Source organism: Vulpes vulpes, chromosome 6 (genome assembly GCF_048418805.1).
Source record: "Vulpes vulpes isolate BD-2025 chromosome 6, VulVul3, whole genome shotgun sequence".
Lineage (NCBI taxonomy): Eukaryota > Metazoa > Chordata > Mammalia > Carnivora > Canidae > Vulpes > Vulpes vulpes.
Window position 1 is genome coordinate 9,693,777 of NC_132785.1, and position 21,175 is coordinate 9,714,951.

A 21,175-nucleotide genomic window follows, 5' to 3' on the forward strand; every position below is an offset into this window, starting at 1 on the left:
TGTTTGTTTAAGCTGTTCTCATCATTTTTTGATGGTAGTTACCAGATCCCGTGTATGTTACTTACATTGGGCTTTATAATCATAGGGATCATACTCTGTTGTTGCAACTTGATTTGAAAACCTCCAGGAACTTTCTACCTCTTCCCAAATCAAGACTAAATACTACTCTCTGACTTTCGAGACTCCATAATTTGGTTAAGCAAAACCATTACTTTGCTTATTTAAATACATTTTCTACCATTTCCCATTGACACCTCTTAGCTCCTGTCAAGCTGTTAATTGTCTTCAAATTTAGTTTGGTCAGTTTTGATTCTCTGCATTCTTCTGTGTCTCGGCATTCAGACAAGTGCACGTACACTTGCTCACGCATGCTAGACTCTACTTTTTCCTTTTCCTTAGTGTTTTCACATCCTACTACCTTCCTTTAAGATTGACTTTAGGTCCTTCATTGTCTATGAATGTTTATCCATCACCTCTTCTGAAATGGCTGTAGTACTAACCAGCTTTAAGAGCATTTAATTGCATACTACCTTTTCAAGTTCAGTTACTGTCTCTTTTGGTCTTGTTTCCTGAACTAGATTATATAATTCATGGGAACAAGGCCATGTGTTATCTTTTTGTATTTACCAAGGGTACTGAGTTTAGGGAGTTCAGTAAATATTCATCAACTTTTTACCAGTAAGTCAATCAGTAGAAGTATAGTTTCTTTAGAAAATGGATGTTGAAGGATCTTCTGATTAGGTCTGGTTATATATCAGGTAACTGTTTCCTCTCACCTAATGCAAGATGTTGATGCACTTCAATTAACAGTAACTGAAATGGATTCATATGACTTTAAAAATTGAGTGAGCAATTATATAATGAAATATAGAAGGGCCTAAAATTTTAATTATTGTGTATTATAAATCTTCACATTTCTTAGGAATATTTAAAGTTTGCTTCTAAGATATGTACAGTAGGAAGATAAAAGGCTACATGTGGAATTTATAAATATTGCATATCTATATTTTAAGTGTGTATGTTACAGTACTAAGCTCCTGTCCTTCTACTTTCATATCTCTCATCTTGCGATTTTGTTGTGTGTAGTTTTTTGGTGCTATTGAATTTAGAATCTTAGGTGATTGCCAGATAGCTGAGAGGATGATCATACAAAGAATCCCATTTTAAGGATCTTGATATGGAACACTGGAATTATTTGATTAAATTCAGACTTATTTAAGATAATTTTCTATTTTTTAAAGAAGAAAAGAGATAATGCTATGAAAAACAGTAGACCATTAGGTTATTAGAGGTCTTGTCACATGTGGGGAGCAGGAAGTTTTGTGCACAAGGAATCTTAAAATCCATCAAATTGGTAACTCGGGAAAGGTGAAAATGTTTTGCTTCTCTGGAGTTTATACTCTTTTAATTTTTCTGTAAAGATTTTATTTATTTGACACAGAGAGAATGAGAGCATGCACACAAGCAGGGGAAGCAACAGGCAAGGGGAGAGGGAAAAGCAGGTTTCCCTCTGAGCAAGAAGCCCAGTGTGGGGCTGGATCCCAGAATCCTGGGATCACGACCTAATCTAGATGCTTAACTGACTGAGCCACTCAGACACCTCTGGAGTTTATACTCTTTTAAATCTATTCCCACTGTGATTTTGAAGAGGACCCTGAAATGCCACAGCTATAAAAGATTGTGATCATCTAAGAAATATCAGGATTGATCATGTCAGTGAGCACAGAGAGAAGACTGGAAAAGGGTGGTGCATAAAGGATTAGGGTGAAGGAGGATGGGAGCAGGGCTAATTTTGGCTTCTTTAATACTGGGATACAGTTGGGGAGACATGAAGACTATAAAACGCAGAAATGCTGGAATACCTTTCTCTGAGATGAAAGTAAAGAGTAGTAAAATTGTGGCAGAGGTACTCTTAAATTTGATCCGTGGAATAATCCCATTCACTCTTTCAGTCCTTACTCTGTTCAGATAATTCTGTTTTACAAATCTGACCGCCCTGATTTTTCTCATTCCTTTTGCAACAAAGGAAGATCCCCACTAATGGATTTGACATTTTTCCTATAGATAGTGGAGGCCTCTGATTAGTTTTGAGTAAAGAAGTAGGTTGCTGATATTTTTGCTTAAGTGCTCCTGTTTGCTGGATGAAGAACCCCTGGGGGGAGTTAGGATAAAAGTGGGTAAGCTTGGAGGGACAGTGTGTCTATCCTTAAGAGTGAAACTTCTTATGATGATACAGTTTCTTCTAGAAGAGTGTTTTGTGAGAGTTGGAGGGTGGGTTTGTCATGGAGCAGAATCTCCTGGGGGACCTTTAACTATCTATTCCTGGCTTTTCTCCTACAGTCTGGGCTAGATTGAAACACTTCCCGATGGAAAACCTGTTGTGTGCTCAGATGGGAGAACCACTGCTCTAGAGCGCATCTTCTAAGAGGATGAATATATTAACCAGGAGAATAAACAACTACAGAAATGAAACAGAATTTCCCTGCAAGTAGATTCTTGTTTGTTATAGAGAGAACATTTTCAAACTGCCAACTGGTTTTGCTGATAAGCACATTTACACGTTTGTGTTCCCTGGATAGGTGTGTTTTTGTTTCAGGTTTTGGGTGCTGGAGGGAAGAAAGTTCCTTCAGTTTATCTGTATAATAAAAAGCACCAATTAATGACATTTTGATAATTATCACTTTTAACCATTTTGAAAAGGGAAAGGAGTTAAATTTTTTTAGGGCCAAAGTTAAAACAATATCTAATTACTGTTGGATATTTCTCTTTGGTTTTACATTCTCTCGTTTTCAGAATACACTCAACAAAAGGGTTAATCTTAAAGCCACAGGTATTGACAGGTCTAGGTACGCTGTTTTGCAAGGTGCTATGAATGCTGCCTGAATGTAACCTGACACCAGGTAGGCCCAAGTGGCCAAGGATGGAAAGTGGAGAACAATGTGAAAGAACCGGAATTTCAGGTCCAGGCAGTGAGTAATTGCAGCCTGCCCTCTGAGTCCTGGAACTGAACATCTGGGAGTCAGCAAAAAGACGAAAGCTTAGAGAAGTCAGCTTGCTTGGCTTGATCATACTGACTGTGTGTGTGTTTTTACCCTAACATAGCTGAGGTAAGGTGAACTTATTCAGGTCTCCAAGGCCTGCTTTGCATATATCACTAGAAGCCTGACTGAGGTTTTCTATACAAAAAACATCAATTTGGGCATGATTCACACAAAAATAAAATTGTACTTTTGAAAAAAGTTCTGGGTACTTCAGTTCCCCTGTCTTCCCTGGACCCCCTCAAATTGCAATGAAAGATGCTTAGGGCAGGATAGCTATTTACATGTATCCTTTGATGGTAATATACATGTGTTACTTGTCGGATTTCAAGGACATATTTTAAAATTTCTCCTAAATTTTCTTAAATTCCTTGAATATTTGAAATAAATGGTAGGGATATGGAAACTTTTTTTTCTTTCTTTTACTTTTCTTTTTTAAAACATTTTCTTTTTGAATTAAATTATGGGAACCCTGAATGCAGTGGGAATGATTTATTCCTCTTGTGACATTAACTTGTGTTTTTTTAACTTCTGTGTTGTATACAAAGTATATGAATTAGGGCTATAGAGTGAGATTTATTTTACAGTTGGTACCTAACTCCTGCTTTTTCTCCCTCCCCTCCTCTCCCCTCCCCCTTCCTCTCCATCCATCTCTTTCTTTTCTTCTTTCTATCTATCTATCTATCTATCTATCTATCTATCTATCTATCTCAGTAGGAACTAAGAAACTACCCTTGTCTGAGGAAGTTCAAATCTGGTTACTTAACTGTAACTACATTTTGGTGTGTCTTTTAAATCATTTTTTCCATATTCACATTTTTTAAAATGTAAGTGATAAAAATACTGTATTCAAAGAAGTAGCAAGAATAATATTAGTTAAAATTTATTTTAACATATTTTCATGGGCAGCCTGGGTGGCTCAGCGGTTTAGTGCCGCCTTGGGCCTTGGGCATGATCCTGGAGTCCCAAGTCAGGTTCCCTGCATGGAGCCTGCTTCTCCCTCCGCCTGTGTTTCTACGCATACCCCCCCCCCCCTGCTCTCTCTCTCTCTCTCTCTCTCTCTCTGTGTCTCTCATGAATAAATAAAATCTTTTTTAAAAAAGTATTTTCATGAATTATTAGGTTGTGGGAGCTTTTTATAAAAAGGCTTATTAATGTTTTCAGTTTCTAGGCTGAGTGAAGGTAAAGCAAATGGTATGATATGATAGAGTTTGGAAAAGAACAATAATAGTAAAACTTTAAGATTTAGAACAATAATAGAAAAATCTATAAACCCCTCTACTTAAAGTTGTTCCATGTAAAAATATGATTGAAAATGACTTAGCATGTATCAAAGGATACATGGAACAATGTAGAGACCTTTGCTGCAGATCCTTCTACAAGAGATTTCTTCTTTTCCAGATACCCTGCTAAAGAACAATATTGATAACATTCTATTAATGTAGATACAGGGACATGAGTAGAAAATGGAGCTGGGAATTTGGCCTCTTTTGCTTTCTTTGCTATGGTCTTTGTGACCTTGGATAAGTCAGATTGTGCTCGGCCCAGATTCTGTAGCTGGTTAATGAATGTGTTGTTTTAGGTAATCCTTAGATTTTTTTCAGCTCTAAATTGTGTGACTCCACACTTTTTAGATTGAGAACCAGCTGGCCCTGGGATAATTGTACAGAATTTATCTTGGTACTGCTGATTTATTATTTTCATTTCTTCTGGAAGTTCATGTGTAAAGCGTTCTACTATATTAGAAAACAAATGACGAGGCCTGACTATAGTATATTGCACAAGAATCCCAGTCATTACAGTTTATGGGTTTATTGCTTGCTTCTCATCATATTTGCATAGCTTCTGTTATTTACGCTTTCTTTTCTTACTCGGTTTCCTTTAATTTGTATTGCATTTGTCTAAGGTAATGTTTTTTCTAAATATGCTTGCTTTTCCTATGATTAGTATGTCTATATGTTGAAAAGGACCTTTTTATTAGGTTACCACTTCATATAAAAATACTTACCGTTCAGATACTTGGCATCTGGGGTTACTACAGGGTTCCAGTCTTTAGATACTTTCAGCTTTATAAACACGTATATATACATAAACATAAGCACTGTCTGAATACTTTATTAAAGGTAATCTTTCAAGCACCACATTGCTCTAAGCTGGTGTATTTTACCTCTTTTGGGCTAGAATTATTTAATCTAAAACGTTTTTGTCATATCTTTTATTTACTAATTTTCATTTTAAGTATAATAAGTGGTGGCCTGGTAACATCCAAAGGGTAGTGATGATTTGTTTTTAAATATCATTATGAATTAATAGATTTTTAGGCCCCTGTGTTTAAAGCCCTCTTGAAGAAAACTTAAATTTGTGTTCAATCAGGGATCAGGAAAGCAGATAGGAGAAGTACTAAAAACTGATTTTAATTGTGATGTTTTTATGATACTCGTAATATTTTATAATAAATTAAACAAAAATGAACTGAGTTGGTTGTAGTAGCCATCAATGTGGCTGAGGGCTTTGTGTTTACAATCAGTAAATTCATTTTGTTTGGAACAGGAGCATAATGGAACTCTGTGTTAAGGGAAGCTTGCCAGACAGGGTGAGATCCTAGCTTAGAAGCAGCTGGATTTATCAAGTAGGTGCCAAATTTTCAGGCCCTGGAATAGAATTATACTTTTGTTGATAATGGGCTATCTAGTATTCTTTGTTGGAGCAAATAACTGTAGTTAAGGAGACTTCCAGAGAGGATGGAAATGACACTTAAGGAGTAATCAGTTATATGGCTCATTCCTGTTATGCTTCTCTTGCATTGTACTGAGACTATAATGAAGCTAATGTTTATGGAACAAAAGTTATGTGCCAGACATTCTGTACATGGATTTTGCATCCCATCTTCCCAGCATCTATAGATTTTGGTGTTATATATTGTACCTGTTTTAGAGAAAGGAGAGAGCAACACTAAGTAACTTGTCCAAGGTCACAGTGCTGAAGATTCAAACCTAGGTGGTCTGACTCCAGAGCTTGTGTTCTTTTAACTGTTTTTGTTCCTTTATTATTTGACCTTACATCTGCAGCTTATTAGTAATAACAGATTAGGAACCTTATTGTTAAGACCCTCCTGTGGCATGTCTCCTTGAAGAATAAGAATGTGATCCTGACACAGTTAAAAGACATGAGAGCCAGCTTGGGGAGTTTCTACTCTTTGGTGGATGCTCGACTAGATGCATCTCAAAATGGTACAAATATGTTAACTGTTTATGTCTATGTTGGATAAACAATTTTCACTTATATTTTTTCTTATTTCATAAAGAGTAAATGACATTTTGAAAATGAAATACATTTGAGAATTTCTAATGAAGCAGAGTGTTCCTGAATATAATACATATAGTTAATGGTTATAATACACATAGTTAATAAAGACCTTCTAGTTTGTTTTAGGGTAAAGCAAAAAAAAAAAACAAAAACAAAAACAAAAAAACCCACCTTTTTTCTTTTCAATCTGAGTACCCTATCTTTTTCATACTAGAGCAACTTTGAGGAATAAAATAAGTTCAGTTTGGGACATGTTTTAGACATAATATAGTGACTTTGAGGGGCACTGGTGTGGACTTATCTAATAGTTCAGTGAGTGGATTTGGAAGATCAGGAGCAGAACTCAAGATGGAAATTTATCTATCTGTCTGTCTATCTGTCTGTCTGTCTATCTATCTATCTATCTATTTATCTATCTCCATCCCCACCTGGGTGCTGTATAGCATGACCTGAGCATCTGCCTTTGGCTCAGGTCATGATCCTATGGTCGTGAAATCAGTCCCACATCGGGCTTCCCCCCTCACACATAGGGAAGCCTGCTTTTCCCTCTGCCTATGTCTCTACCTCTCTCTCTGTCTCTCATGAATGAATGAATGAATGAATGAATGAATGAATAAATAAGTAAGAAATCTATTTCAAACTATTAAAGCACAGCAGATTTGGGTAGAGGCAAGGCTGTGTACTGTTGCCCTGGACAGAGTCCTGATTTAGGAGGTGAGGGATCTCGTTGCGGTTGTGTTAAACTTTTAGATTGTGAGACCTTGGGCACAGGGACTCCGTTTACTCAGGAAAAACCAAATCATTGATCTATGTGTTCAGTCTCCTCTATTACTGAAAAGATTTTCGTGCAATGGGGCTTTGTTATTTAAGTATCTCTAATATGTATGAGTGATACCTCTAGATCCGGAATTGGAAAATTTCTTTCCAAGACCCATCTTGATGCTATAGGCTATGTAACTATGGAGAGAAGGAATGGGAAAGAGAGAAGACAGAGGATCAGACGCCTAACTAGGCCAGCAAAATAATTCTGAAGCTTTTCTTTCACATTTTCAGTATATAAACTTCTATAAGGAAATGATCATAAGCTACCCACTAGAGTGAAGGTGTCTGTTTCAATCCTAAAAGTGTGGCTTAGTGATCATGGACAATCATTTCAGTTTTGGTTTATTACTCTTGATTGTTAGTGTGTATTGGAAGGTGTGGGCATGTTGATTGCTTGTACTTTGAGATTTTTGAAAAACATTTAATGCATAATAATGTGGAAACACTAGTAAGAAAAGGTATAGGACTGCAGTGGAAAAGAAAGTGAAACTTAACTTTACATAGACGTGTTCACTTTGGCCACTGGTAGACTGTCACTTTGTATTTACAAATAAATGGATTTGGAATAGGACTTTTGAAATCTAACATTTACAGAGAAACTTTTGTTACCAGGAAACATCCATTAATTCTGGTTATACTTTCTTACTTGGTTTTTCAAGTTTGGGAATAATGGTTTCCTCTTTAATCAAAAGTACTCGAATCATTCTTGATGAAGTATGTATGTAGAAATAGCTTAACTAATGATAGATTTTTAAGCAATATCTGTCATTAACGTAATCCATTTTATTAAAGATTTTATTTGAGAGAGAGAGAGTGAGACCATCCATACATGAGTGGGGGAGAGGCAGAAGGGGAGAAGCAGACTCCCCAGTGAGCAGGGAGCCAGACGCAGGGCTGGATGCTTAACTCACTAAGCCCCGCTGGTGCCCCAGTATAATCCTTTTTACTATTGCTTTAAACACACAAGTTTGGCAGGTACAGAAGGAATTTTAGACAATGGTTACTTACCCAGAGAGGTTTTGCTCTAACTATCTTGCTTCCTGGCATATTACTTTCGAAATAACAGGTATTTAACATTTATTCATTTGAATTAGGGGGGCATAATTTTCAAATGTACAGTTACTGCTAACTTAGTGGACAGTAAGTGCTGTATTTCTGAAGGGAGTGACCCAGATAGATGGAGGTGTAGGGATTTTGGGAAGTTTACAAAAGAAATAGGACTTGAGTATTGACCAGGAAAAATGTGAATGAGTGCTGAGGGGAGAGTTATTCTGAAAATGGAGAATAAGAATTTAAGAAGGGAGTCAAGAATGAATGTAATTTGTATGAAGGAGCATAAGAAGGGGGCACCTGAGTGACTTAGTGTCTGCCTTGTGCTCAGGTCATGATTCCAGGAGGTCATGATCCCAGGGTCCTGCCCTCATCCCTGCCCTTTGCTCAGTTGGGGGGTGTCTGCTTCTCTCTCTCTCTCTGTCCCTCCTCCCTGCATGTATTCTCTCTCTTCCTCCAGGTATGGTGCATTGCTCAAAAACTACCTGAATGTGCTAAAAATCAAAATCAAATCAAATCAAATCGCTTTTTTAGTGTTGGAGTTGAACTCATTATTGAAAGAGGTGGTGGGGTAGAGTAGGTGTGGGGGACTGCTGGGTTAGAATTCAGTTTAATCAGTAGAAATACCATACAAATTGAATTCTTAACCCTTATTTTATTTTGATTCCCAGTTAGGAAAATTACAGCTATCCATGATGACCCCTAGAGTTCCGAGTATATAGGGAATCAACTTTACCAAATTTAGGAAATTGAATATTTAATTCCACTGGCACATGCTAGCTTGATTTAAGTGTTCAGGGAAACTAATTGACCAGCTCAGTCAGCTTCATTCCCTAACTTGTCTCTTTAAAACTAAAATTGTAAATGCCTTTTCAAAGAACTAGACATTATTTAATGTGGTTATTTTTATAATCCTTGTCTTTTCATACCATATTTATAGCCATAAACATGAGTATGGTTCAGTATGTCATAACATTGTGATAAACTAAAAATTTTTTCCTTCTACTTTTGTTAGTATGGTAATTTTTTTTTTTTTTAAATAGGCAAACATCTTTGGCAGGCAGTTTTTAAGCATTTCTCCTTCCACTATGAAATTGTTTTCACTCTTAACTTGCGTTTCTGTTTTTCTACTATTGTAAAGTGCAGTTCTTTGCATGTTTTAATTTGCCATGACGTGGTCAAGTACCATTTCCTTCCTGTTGCTTACAAGCCTGTGCTAGAGATAAGGATACATTTCAGTGCATTAAAAAAGAAGCCACTGAAGACAGGCTTAAGCATGGTAAAACATTCTACTTATCAGAAAGCTTTTTAAAGAACAGAAAGAATGGACTTTAATTTCTGCTTATTTTTTAATGCTCTTAAGATAGTACTAAGCTTTAAATGTACTAGACAGATTTAAATTCTTATATATATTAGGCCTAACAAGGATACTGTATGAATGTTTCTCTTAAGGCAAAAATATACAGATGTAATTACTCATGTGGTTTGCTGAATTACTGGCAAGAAGGAAATTGTTTATATGTCCTTTATTGCAATTACAAACTTAGTTATGGCTGGTTTTTTTTTTTTTTTTTTTTTTTAGTATTTGGTACTTTAACTGTAGTTTAACTGGGTGGGGGGAGGAAGGGCAAATGGCTTCAGTTTCAGAAATGAGAAGTGATTTTATCTTAGGAGGAATGAAATCTTCAAAGAAAATATATATGTAACTTAAACCTGTTTCATCAGTCATGTTGATTTTGTTTAAAAAATTAACAAAAAATGTATTGGAGACCCTGCCCTCAGTATTTATTTTTATATTCTAAATGAGCATGATTGCTTTTTCCTTCCTAACTTAAGCTTCTGTTTTTCAGGCCAAGAAGTTCTAGAGAAGAAAAATTTCAGAAAAATTGCCTATGTTTGAGTAGACTATCAGTGAACCAAGAAAATTTGAAGCACCATCCCTAAAGAAAACCTGGTATACAGTAACTTCACAGACTTAGCTGCGGGTTTTTTTTACCCAAATTGGTCACTGGATTCTGCTGCCTCATACTTGAACCTGCTTGGAATTTTTCTCATGTGGATCTAAGGGGAATGCTTTATTATGGCTGCTGTTGTCCAACAGAACGACCTAGTATTTGAATTTGCTAGTAACGTCATGGAGGATGAACAACAGGTATGAAACCCAGAGAAAATTGGTTTTTAATACATTTGCTATGATGATTCTTCCATTTGCAACAGAAAATTATTTACTTTAAAATATAGTAGGGGAAACTATTAATATAAAAATGTAGATATTAAAAATTTGATGGTAATTGTAATCATCTGTTTTAAGTACTCATTAATTTGTTAAGAAAGAATTTAATCCTTAGCTTTGATGTGGAACAAGGAGGTAATAATTTCAAGGTTAAGCTTGTGTTTTTGTAAAATGAGACTCAACACTAAATAAAATACCAGAGTACTTGAGTATTTTGAAAAGATCTAGAGGACATACCAACAAGACATGTAATTGTTTTCTTTTTTTTTTTTTTTGGTAATACAGGACTGGGGTTGTATTAGTTGCTTGCAATTCTACAGTGTAAATATATGTTGTTATTAGTATTTATAATCCTGGGCTGTTTTTTCAAGTGGATGGAAAGATGTTAGTCCCATAATCATGCATCGCTTCAGTCCTAAGCACGTGATTCTGAGGAAGTCATTTAACTTCTCTAGGTCTAGATTGCATCATCTGTTGAATGGGGGACTGAACTGAAGAATTTCTAAATTGGCTTTCACTGAGTTTATGTTCAGTGATGTTCCATTTACTGTTTCTAGAATGGGAAGAAGATCCAGGAGACATTGAAAGAAGGATCTAAGTTAATCCTAGTCTCTTTGCCCCTCTGCTCTGTCTCCACTTCAGGGGAGAGATGCAAGGGGTTCTTGGGACTTTATAATTCACTTCATTTTAAACAGGTTATGTGGCAATGTAAGATGTAATATGGGAAAAATGTTTTTAGACAGAGTCCTGACAAAAATATTTTGAGGACCTGGAGGTTTAAAGTATGCCTAATGAATTGATTTAGATCCTGAAATAAGCCTAATTCCAAATTTCTAACATTAATAGGCCAATTACAATGTATCAACTTTTATTCTAGAAACATAGTTACAACAGATAATAAAATTGATACTTTTGGCAGGGCATTATAATTTCTTTGCTGTTTGTATTGTCTATTGAGGTGACAGGGTTAAAAATTTATAAGTAAACCTACAAAAGATGAGCATTTGCATTGAGGTACCTTAAAATCAAGATGAGCTTTGGACGGGAAGGAAAAAAGTTTAAGGGAGAGGGTTGCTTGGTCCAAAATAAAAATATATTAATAGGATTTAATCTAGAAACAACAGAAAAGATATTTTAAGAAAGTATTTTGAATTTGTTTCAAAACAGGATATTTCTCTGTACGTTAAGGTTTGAAAACTGTATTACTGTGCAGCCCTCGTAGATGAAAGATTCCAGGCTTGATGTGGTGAGGTTTGTTCTCTGTGTGGCCACACAAGACAGAGCTCTAAGCCACTCACTGGTGTGCTCTAGTATGGTGGCTTTGGCACTCTTCTGACTGTGAGAAATACATTTTACATTATGGTATAGTATTTGTACATGTGTATATTTAGCCTTAAAAATAGTTTTGCACTTGCCCTTGATAGGTGTGGTGTGCTTAGTTTATCTTGGAGAAGTCATTTGATGCCTTTGAATAGATGATGATCTCTTAGCTTAATATCATAATGCACATACATATTTTTTCTTGTTATTTTTATTAAAATGGGTGTATATATATATATAGGTGTATATATATTAGTTTTGTGCAGGTGTTATTATAAGGACTTTACAAATATTTAACATGTGAGGCAAATACTATTATCCCCATTTTACAATGAGGAAAATGAGACAGAAGTTAAGTGATTCATTTGAAATCATACAGCTAGTCAATAGTGGAATTGCAGTTTGAATGCAAGCAGTTTGACTGTCACTAATGATGTTGGATACCCTTGCATTGAAGTATGCCAGTATTACTGTATATAATCAGTGTCAAAAATTGGCAGGCCTAGAGTTTTCCAGTCTATGGCTGTGAGCATAGCAAACTTAACTGACTCATAGGGGTAGATCCAGTAGTGTCAGTCTTATTATTAGCATCTTATCTGTGGTTCTACTTCCTTTGTTGTTTGCTTGTTAGATTTGTTTTTGATTTAAAAGTAATAACATCCCAATTATGAAAGAAGGCACCTAACATGAAAATACATAAAAGAGTTCTTTACCCTTTCCACCTAATCCATTTGTCCCCAGAAGACACTATTATTAACTATTTGATGTTAATATTTTAGAGAGAGACCTGAACCAAAGAGCAACATATGTACATATAAACCTACATAAAGAGATTGTTTTTAAAATGCAAATAAAAGTATGCTAAACCTTTTCTGTGAATTTTCACTTAATGTATTGTAAATACGTATGTATGTATGTATGTATGCTGGCTCTACATCGTTTATTTTTTTCACATGATGGATGGATCATAATTTATTTTACCAGTATTTGATCATGGACAATTATTACCAATATTTTGCTGTTATAAACAATATTGCAGTGAACATTTTCATTTGGGAGGCAGTAGACCTATAGTAATTAAGAGCTCAGATATTGGAGTCAGAACACTTGGGTTTGAATCCTCCTCACTCCACTGCTTATTACTTCTGTGACTTTGGATAGACTACTTAGTCATTCTCTGCCTTGGTTTCCTTATCTGCAAATGAGGATGATAGTACTAAACCCTGTATTATAGGGTTGTTGTGAAAGTGAAATGGGTTATTCTATATAAAGCTCTTAGAACCATGCCCAGTTCTTCTTAGAACCATAATCGTACATGCTCATGTTTGTATCTTTGTATATGCATAATGATTATTTCTGCCTTCAGCTCTAGTATACAATTTTGAATGAATTTTAGAGTTAGCTTCTTAAGTTACATAAAACTGTTGGGATTTTAAATTTTCAAATTTAAAAAGTATTTGTGTCTTTTAAAATAATTATTTGGGGAGCATCTGGGTGGCTCAGTCAGTTGAGCAAGCGACTCTTTTTTTTTTTTTTTAAAGATTTTATTTTTTTGTGTGAGAGACACAGAGAGAAAGAGAGAGAGAGGCAGAGACACAGGCAGAGGGAGAAGCAGGCTCGATACAGGGAGCCCAACGTGGGACTCGATCCCGGGTCTCCAGGATCACGCCCTGTGCCAAAGGCGACGCTAAACCGCTAAGCTACCCGGGCTGCCCAAGAGCAAGCAACTCTTAATTTTGACTTAGGTCATGATCACAGTCTTGGGATCTGCCCCCACATCAGCCTCTACACTTAATGGGGAGTTTGCTTGAGGATTTTCTCTCTCCTGTCCCTCTGTCACTCCCATCACTTAGGCATGTACTCTTTCTCCCTCTCTTTCTCTCAATAAATAAATAAATCTTGTAAAAAATAATTCTGTTTTATGATCCTGTATTGGGCTGGTTGGTTCTTTACAAAATCACAGTTGAAGGCACCAGATTAGAATATATTTCCTGTTTTGAGTTATGATCTGTGGTTATAAATGTCATCAAAAGAAGCTGACACCATTAATGTCTAGTTGCCAGCACTCTGATCATTTTCCCTTGTATCAATTTGTACTCTTTTTAAAAATGATTTTTATTTATTAGAGAAAGAGAGAGTAGGGGGAGAGCCCATAAGCATGGGGGTAGGGGGAGAGGAAGAAGCAGACTCTCTACTGAGCAGAGAGCCTGATGTGGGCCTCAGTCCTGGGACCCTGGGATCATGACCTGAGCTGAAGGCAGACACTTAAGCAACTGAGCCACCCAGGCTCCTAATTTGTACTCTTCAAAATTGCGTGGAAGAAGTCCTTTGGCCAGGGATGGGTGTGGGGGGGATGGTAGTGTTGGAAAGGAAACACCAACATTATTGGTGTTGACAAGCCCCTTTTAAGTCTCCTCTTGATGTCTGTTCAAAACTGGGAATATTTGTTGCTGAGAACGAAGCACTTCTGTGCTGGAGGGCACCACCATCAGTATTGGATTGCAGTATGTACTTTTATTTGAAGGTGCCTTGGTTTGACCTTATTAAGCAGGTGTGTTTGCCTGGGGGAATGAATGAGAATAAGAAGAAGTCTGAAGGCTGTGGATACAAGTTTTTAAAGAGAAGGAAACTTGACTGTATGCTCATATAGTCCAGAAGTTAATGAAAAACAGCTGGTAGTTTAATGCATTTTGTAATTTTCACATATCATTACAATATATGTCTTTTCAGTTCTTGGTCCTAAAAGTAGAACCTAGCAAATCATAGTTTTTTATGCTTAACACACTTGGTTCACTAGGGAGTAGCTTGATGACAAGCATGGGAAAGTGAAACAAATACTTTTATAGAATCCTAAAACAATATAAGAAGGTGGGAATGTCTGGGTGGCTCAGTGGTTGAATCTGCCTTTGGCTCATGCCATGATCCAGGGTCTGAGGACTGATTCCCGCATTAGGCTCCCTGCGAAGAGCCTGTTTCTCCCTCTGCCTATGTCTCTGCCTCTCTCTTGGTGTCTCTCATAAATAAATGTAATCTTTAAAAAAAAAAAAAACAAACCAATATAAGAAGGTGGTCTTATGACATTCCTTCTTAGGATAAAACTGGTTTGCTCTGTTGATCCTTAGAGACTAAAGAGGAAAACAGTGCCTTGTTGTCTAATGAGACACCCGATAACTCACGCAGTGATTGAGAATCACTGCATTGCAACTTTGGGAAAGCTTCACTCTAGTAGAAGTTACATTAGAACTGCATTTTGCAGGAAGGCCCAGTTTATCCAACAGATTGAAGGAGCAGAAGTGTTCTGGAACAGTAGAATGTACCAAAACTTTTGATGGATTTTTCTTGACTATATAGTCAATCTAACCACCTTAACTTAAGGTTAGAGGTTTTCATAGTGTTTTTCATGCTCTTTCTTTCTTGTACTACATTAATTTTGCCAGCCTACTGTGTAATTTCCCCAAGTCCCTTCCTGCTTGATCTCCCACATTCATACCTGTTGACTATTTAAGTTCTAATCTCTTTTAAGATTTTAGACAAAACCTACTTGTTCCGGGAATTTATCCTAAAATCAATATTTTCAAGAATTAACAAAGTTTATCCTGTTATTTCTATATCACTTATTGTCACACATATGCCATGTTAAATTTTCATATATACGTTACGATTTTCTCAGATAAGTGCTAATCACTTAAAGAAAGGGATTACTTCCCCCTCCCCCTTAGTATCTTCCAAAGTGTTTAACATCGTTCAAAATACCTTTATCTGTTGAGTCCTTAAAGATTTTCTTCCTCCTCTTAATCCTGTTGGTAAAATGATGTGGGATAAGTATATGCTTAGTTATAGCCGTTATAACATCAGAGGACTTTTAGAATGAGAGGTAATGTTCTGCCCCAAACTTTCTCAACTACAGTATATATTTTTCTGGGACCTATTTGTCCACATTCTCATTTAGTGCGTTGGCAGTGTGGCCATATCACCACAATTCCAAGACCAGAAAGAAATTTTCATGGAGTGTTTTTTCTGTTATGTATGTAGAACTGTTCTATTGTACCACCTCAGATAACTTTCAAAAATTATCATTGAAATTATAAGTAAGTAAATTCCCATATAGAGTTTTTCTGTTTCTTGGGAGACTCCTTCAAGCTGCAGAGGGAGTTTTTGACATGGTTGTATCTTGAGAATGGGGTTAAATTTTGTAGATTGGGAAAATACTCCTAAGAATATAGATCATGGCAACTGGCCATTTTTTTTTTTTTTTAGCAATTCTATTAGGTCAGGGATTAAGTGTACCTTAAAAATAGAATAGAAGGAATGAATTAAAATGTTTTGTGTGTAACTTATTCAGTACTAGTATTGTGGAGGGCAGGAAGTTGGAATAGTGATACTAACCTGTACATGGACACAGAGAATTCTGTTACGTACACACAATTCCAGCTTACATGGACCAATCTACCTGTTCCTGTTGCCTTCTTTTTTAGTCTTGACAGATTAGATTTATCAGATCCATTAAAAGTTTGGTCTCCTGGAAAATTAACATACAGAGGTTGCTTGTTTCTTTTGTTCACATTTGGAACCTTCATCAAAGGGGTTATGCCATAGAGCCCATAGTATAAGCCTGCTTTTATTTGGGAAAAGTCAGATTCTGGTTATTTTGGATGTTTTGTTTTGTTTTGTTGAGAGACCTGGTGAGTGGGTCAGGGGCAGAGGATGAAAGGGAGAGAGAAAGAATCTTAAGCAGACTGCATGCCTAGCATGGAGCCTGATGTGGGGCTTGATCTCAAAACGCCGAGGTCTTGATCTGAGCTGAAATCAAGAGTTGGATGCTTAATTGAGCCATCCAGGTGCCCTGGAAAAAGTCTGACTTTGAATAGGCCTGAGCCCTCTTCAGGTTATGTGAAGAGACAACCCTGCCTATGACCTAATGTTTGGCATGGCTTATCTCCCTGCCCACTATTGGTGGTGAGGAAGCTGATGGTTATTATGAAGGAGGAGGAAGAACTTACTGTTGTTTTCTTTTACAGTCTAAGTGTCCCGCACCAGGCCCTGTGACAATGTGTTTAAAATGAATATAGATGAGTGGCCCAATCTGAGTCCTGGCCCCTGGTCTTCCTCCCCAAACAGCATGAACTTCACCACCCACTCCATCTTCTCCACCTATTAGTCTCTGAGCTCTGTGTAATCGCCCAACCACCACATCCCTCTGGTCAACAGTGTAGCCACCAGCATCTGTGCAGGTGCCTGGGGGCTCAGGCTCCTGGGTCTCTCCACCAGCTAATGGGATAAATAGGGTTCCAGAAGCCAGGTCACCAGGATGGCTAGGGTCCTGACAGACATAGGGGGCATCCAGGGTGGAGCAGGAGACCATGCAAGACCTGAATTAACACCTGGCCTCCTACATGGAGAGAGTAAGGAGCCTGCAGGCTGATAATCAGAGACTGGAGATAAAAAGCTGGGAATACCTGGAGAGGAAGGGACCCTAGATCAGAGACTGGGGCATTACTTCAAGACCCATCAAGAAGCTGAGGGCTCAGATCTTTGCAAAATCTGTGGACAATGCCTACATCGTTCTGCAGATTGACAATGCCCATCTTGCTTCTGATAACTTTAGAATCGAGAATGAGATGGAGCTGGCCATGTTCCACTCTGTGGAGAGTGCTATCCACAGGCTCCAAAAGGTCATTAGTGACACCATTGTCATTCGGCTGCAGCTTGAGACAGAGATCTAGGTTCTCAGAGAGCTGCTCTTCATGAAGAACCATGAGGAGGAAGTAAAGGTCTATAAAACCAAATTGCCAACTCTGTATTGACCGTGAAGTTGGATGCCTCTAAATCTCAGGACCTCAGCAAGATCATGGCGGACATCTGGGCCCAGTATGATAAGCTGGCTCAGAACTGAGGGGAGCTGAACAAGTATTGGTCTCAGCAGATTGAGGAAAGCACCACAGTGATTACCTCGCCAACTGCTGAGGTAGGAGTAGCTGAGATGACCCTCACAGAGCTGAGATGTATGGCCCAGTTCTTAGAGATCAGCCTGAGGGAGGCGGAGGCCCATAACACAAGGCAGATGGAGCAGTTCAGTGGGGTCCTGCTGTACCTGGAGCCAGAGCTGTCCCAGACCTGGGCAGAGAGGCAGCTGTAGATGTAGGAATATGAGGCCTTGCTTAATGTCAAGGTTAAGTTGGAGACTGAGCTCTCCACCTGTCACCTGGTGGAAGATAGAGAGGATTTCAGTCTTGGTGATGCCCTGAACAGCCGCAACCCTTTGCAAATTGTCCAAAAGACCACAACCCACTGGATTATGGACAACAAAGTGGTATCTGAGACCAGTGACACCACCTTTCTGAGGGATTGAGGCAGGAGAGAAGCAAGGTACCCTTTGAGGAGCAGAAGGCAAATTAAAAGTTGAGAGGTAAAAAACGAAAAAATGACTATGGATGAGATCATTGCATAGGGTAGGAGGACATAGACTTAGAGGAGCTCCAGAAACATTCAGTGGTTTATTTTAGTAACTAGAGTTTACTGAGCATCTTATTCTGTGCACTGTGCCATGCGCTTTACAAGGATTACCCTATTTAATTCTTAAAACAATTTTATAAAGTAGGTAGTTTAATTCCTACTTTATGGAAGAGTCAAGTGAGGCTTAGAGAAGGAAGGCAGCTGGCTTGCAAGTGATAAAACTGTGAACTGTTACTCAGCTTGTGCCTTCAACTGTCTTTGAGTAATGTCAGTTACCAAGGCTTGCAAGTGGTAAAAGAGTGGTTTTAAATGTGGAAGAATTATTATCCTTGCATATATGATTTTAGCAAAAACAAAATGTTAATGCTAGTTAATTTGTTAACATAATTGCAAGTTGACAGTTTTTGTGCCTTAATAACCTGTGTACATTTGAAAAAGAAAACCAGCTTTATTGGGATATATATATATATATATATATATATATATATACCATAAAATCAACTATTTAGACCGCAGTTCAGTGATTTTTAGTATATAAACAGAGTTGTGTATCCATCACCATAATCAATATTGGAACATTTTGGTTACCCCAGAAAGAAACCTGTACCCAATAGCAGTTATGCCCTATTTCTGCCCAATCCCTATACCTTGACAACCACTAGTCTATTATTGTCCCTGTGTATTTACCTATTCTGGAACATTTTGTATACTTTGAATCATGCAGTATGTGGCTGACTTCTTTTTTACTTAAGTATAACTGTTTTCAAGGTTCATCCATGTTGTAGCATGTAGCAGAACTTTGTTCTTTTGTTGCTGAATAATATTCCATTGTCTGGGTATACTGCATTGTATATATCCATTCTGTGTGTTTTTCAAAAGAATAGTAGTTTTTAAAAGATTTTATTTATTTATTTAACAGACTGTGTGAGCACAAGCAGGGGGAGCAGCAGGCAGAGGGAGAGGGAGAAGTAGGTTTCCCACTGAGCAGGGAGCCTGATACGGGATCCCAGGACCCTGGGATCATGACCTGAGCCAAAGGCAGAGGCACCAGTTAAACAACTGAGCCACCCAGGTGCCCCAAGAATAGCATTTTTTTTTTTTTTTAATGAAGTTCCTGTTGGTCAGTTTTGTGTCAGGGATGAAATTGGTGATTTTTGTTCTCCCAGAAGTACTCAGTCACCCAGAGCAGCCTCGCTGGATGAATAAGGCAATAGTACCTCTTTGATGTAGCTCAGTTTAGCTACAGATCTTGAGAATTTTTGCCTCCTTTCTGTTTTACTTAACACATAACACACAAAGGATAATAAATCATTATATGAACAGATAGTGTTACTGGATTATTGGCCTTTTTTTTTCTTTCTTTGTTTTATGTATTTATTTATGATAGACACAAAGAGAGAGAGAGAGAGAGGCAGAAACACAGGCAGAGGGAGAAGCAGGCTCCATGCCGGGAGCCCGACGCGGGACTCGATCCCGGGACTCCAGGATCAGGCCCTGGGCCAAAGGCAGGTGCCAAACCGCTGAGCCACCCAGGGATCCCCAGCCTTTTTTTTCTTAAGCCAGAGTCACCCTCAACCCTCTTTTGAGAATAATGGTGAAGGTAATGTCCTTCGATTTACTAAAGTAGAAAGAAAACTGATTATTAACTCGTTTGTCAGAGTGTGAATTTAACAAAGTGATGTCCCCAAGTAATGTTCATAGATTTGATATGCCTAATATTAAGTAAATTAGAATATAGACAGAGTTCTTTCTTTCTTTCTTTCTTTCTTTCTTTCTTTCTTTCTTTCTTTCTTTCTTTCCACAGTAACCAAAATTCTCAATATTAGGCAATTCTTTTTTTTTTTTTTTTTTTTTGGAAAGAATTATAATGTAATGACTGGCAATATATCCATGGACTTAGCTGTTTCATCTGTTCCCACCTAATGAGATGTTGAGAAAAAGAGCTCTGAACATGCGAGGTGCTGGATCAGGAAGTCCAGTCACCCTGAATTGTGGGATAGGGCCTGGAGTGAGGGAAGGAGAATTTTTCTCTCCTAAGGTGGAACTTTAGGTAACAATTTAAAGATTTATTATAGTTTGTAGTTTTGTATGACTCTGCACTTCTGTCAATTCCACTTTATTTCCTGGTATGGGAAAAAACAAAATTGAGTTTTTAGGAAAACCTTGCAGTTACTTTAGGAAAGCAACTAAAGGGAAGCTCAAGTAACTAGTAGCTCCTCCCCGCATTCCCTGCCCTGACATGGAAGCACATTCAGAAATAATTTGGGATTGAAGATTTACCTGGGAAATTATTTTTTAAAAAGTGATTGATTTGTGTGCATTCAGATCAACTGCTACAATTTCAGCATAATACTGAATTCTGGAAATTGATGTTTCTTGTCAATTAAAAGTCTGTGACATATGACATTAAAGAATATCAGCCTGGGAACCAGGAGCCACCACTTTCTAAATGTGTGACCTCAGACAAGTTTTTAAATTTCACTGAGCTTTTATTTCCTTCACCAAAAATGAATTAATTTCCAAGGTTATGAGCATTCGGTTATTTGTTGTGTACCACTGTGTACTCAGTACTGCTCAGTTGTTTGGTAACGAAGTTAATTTTTATAATTTGAACACCAGTTAGACAAATGTTATTCAGCTTTTTTTTTTTTTTTAATGTTTTCTTATTTTTTCTTTGCTGGCTTGGTTCTAGAATAAGCCAATCAGCTTGTCAATCAGGAGTTTGAAAATCCAGCAGATTAATTCTGTGGGGAAGCATTCTCCTTTGATATTTTAAATGCTAAGTTTGTTCTGACATATTTTTATCTGGAGTTGTTCCGTTTTTTAGAATGACTCCAATTTCTGTCATTGTCTAGTTGGCTATTACAATTTTAACATTCTGGTAAAGGCTTTGCTGTAGTTAAAGTGCCTGTATTCAGCAATGTCTGCCTCATTTTATTCTATGATTCATACA

At 37.4% G+C, this 21,175-nt stretch overlaps 1 protein-coding gene and 1 pseudogene across 9 annotated transcripts in view; both read left to right on the forward strand.

Annotated features, from left to right (window-relative positions):
- The window catches only part of ELF1 (E74 like ETS transcription factor 1), a 104,989-nt gene that overhangs the window by 46,388 nt on the left and 37,426 nt on the right, over positions 1 to 21,175 (forward strand). For 5 of the 9 annotated variants that reach the window (XM_072760648.1, XM_072760650.1, XM_072760652.1 and 2 more), the window contains exon 2: positions 10,067 to 10,368. In XM_072760648.1, coding sequence (XP_072616749.1) covers positions 10,297 to 10,368 — 72 coding nt within the window. In that variant the 5' untranslated portion in view covers positions 10,067 to 10,296. Of the gene's footprint in view, positions 1 to 2,340; positions 2,485 to 6,106; positions 6,269 to 9,337; positions 9,496 to 10,066; positions 10,369 to 21,175 lie in introns of those variants that run through there. The other 4 variants (XM_072760651.1, XM_072760653.1, XM_026009621.2 and 1 more) reach the window with 3 other exon arrangements.
- Positions 16,869 to 18,312, forward strand: LOC112928078 (keratin, type I cytoskeletal 18 pseudogene; annotated as a pseudogene).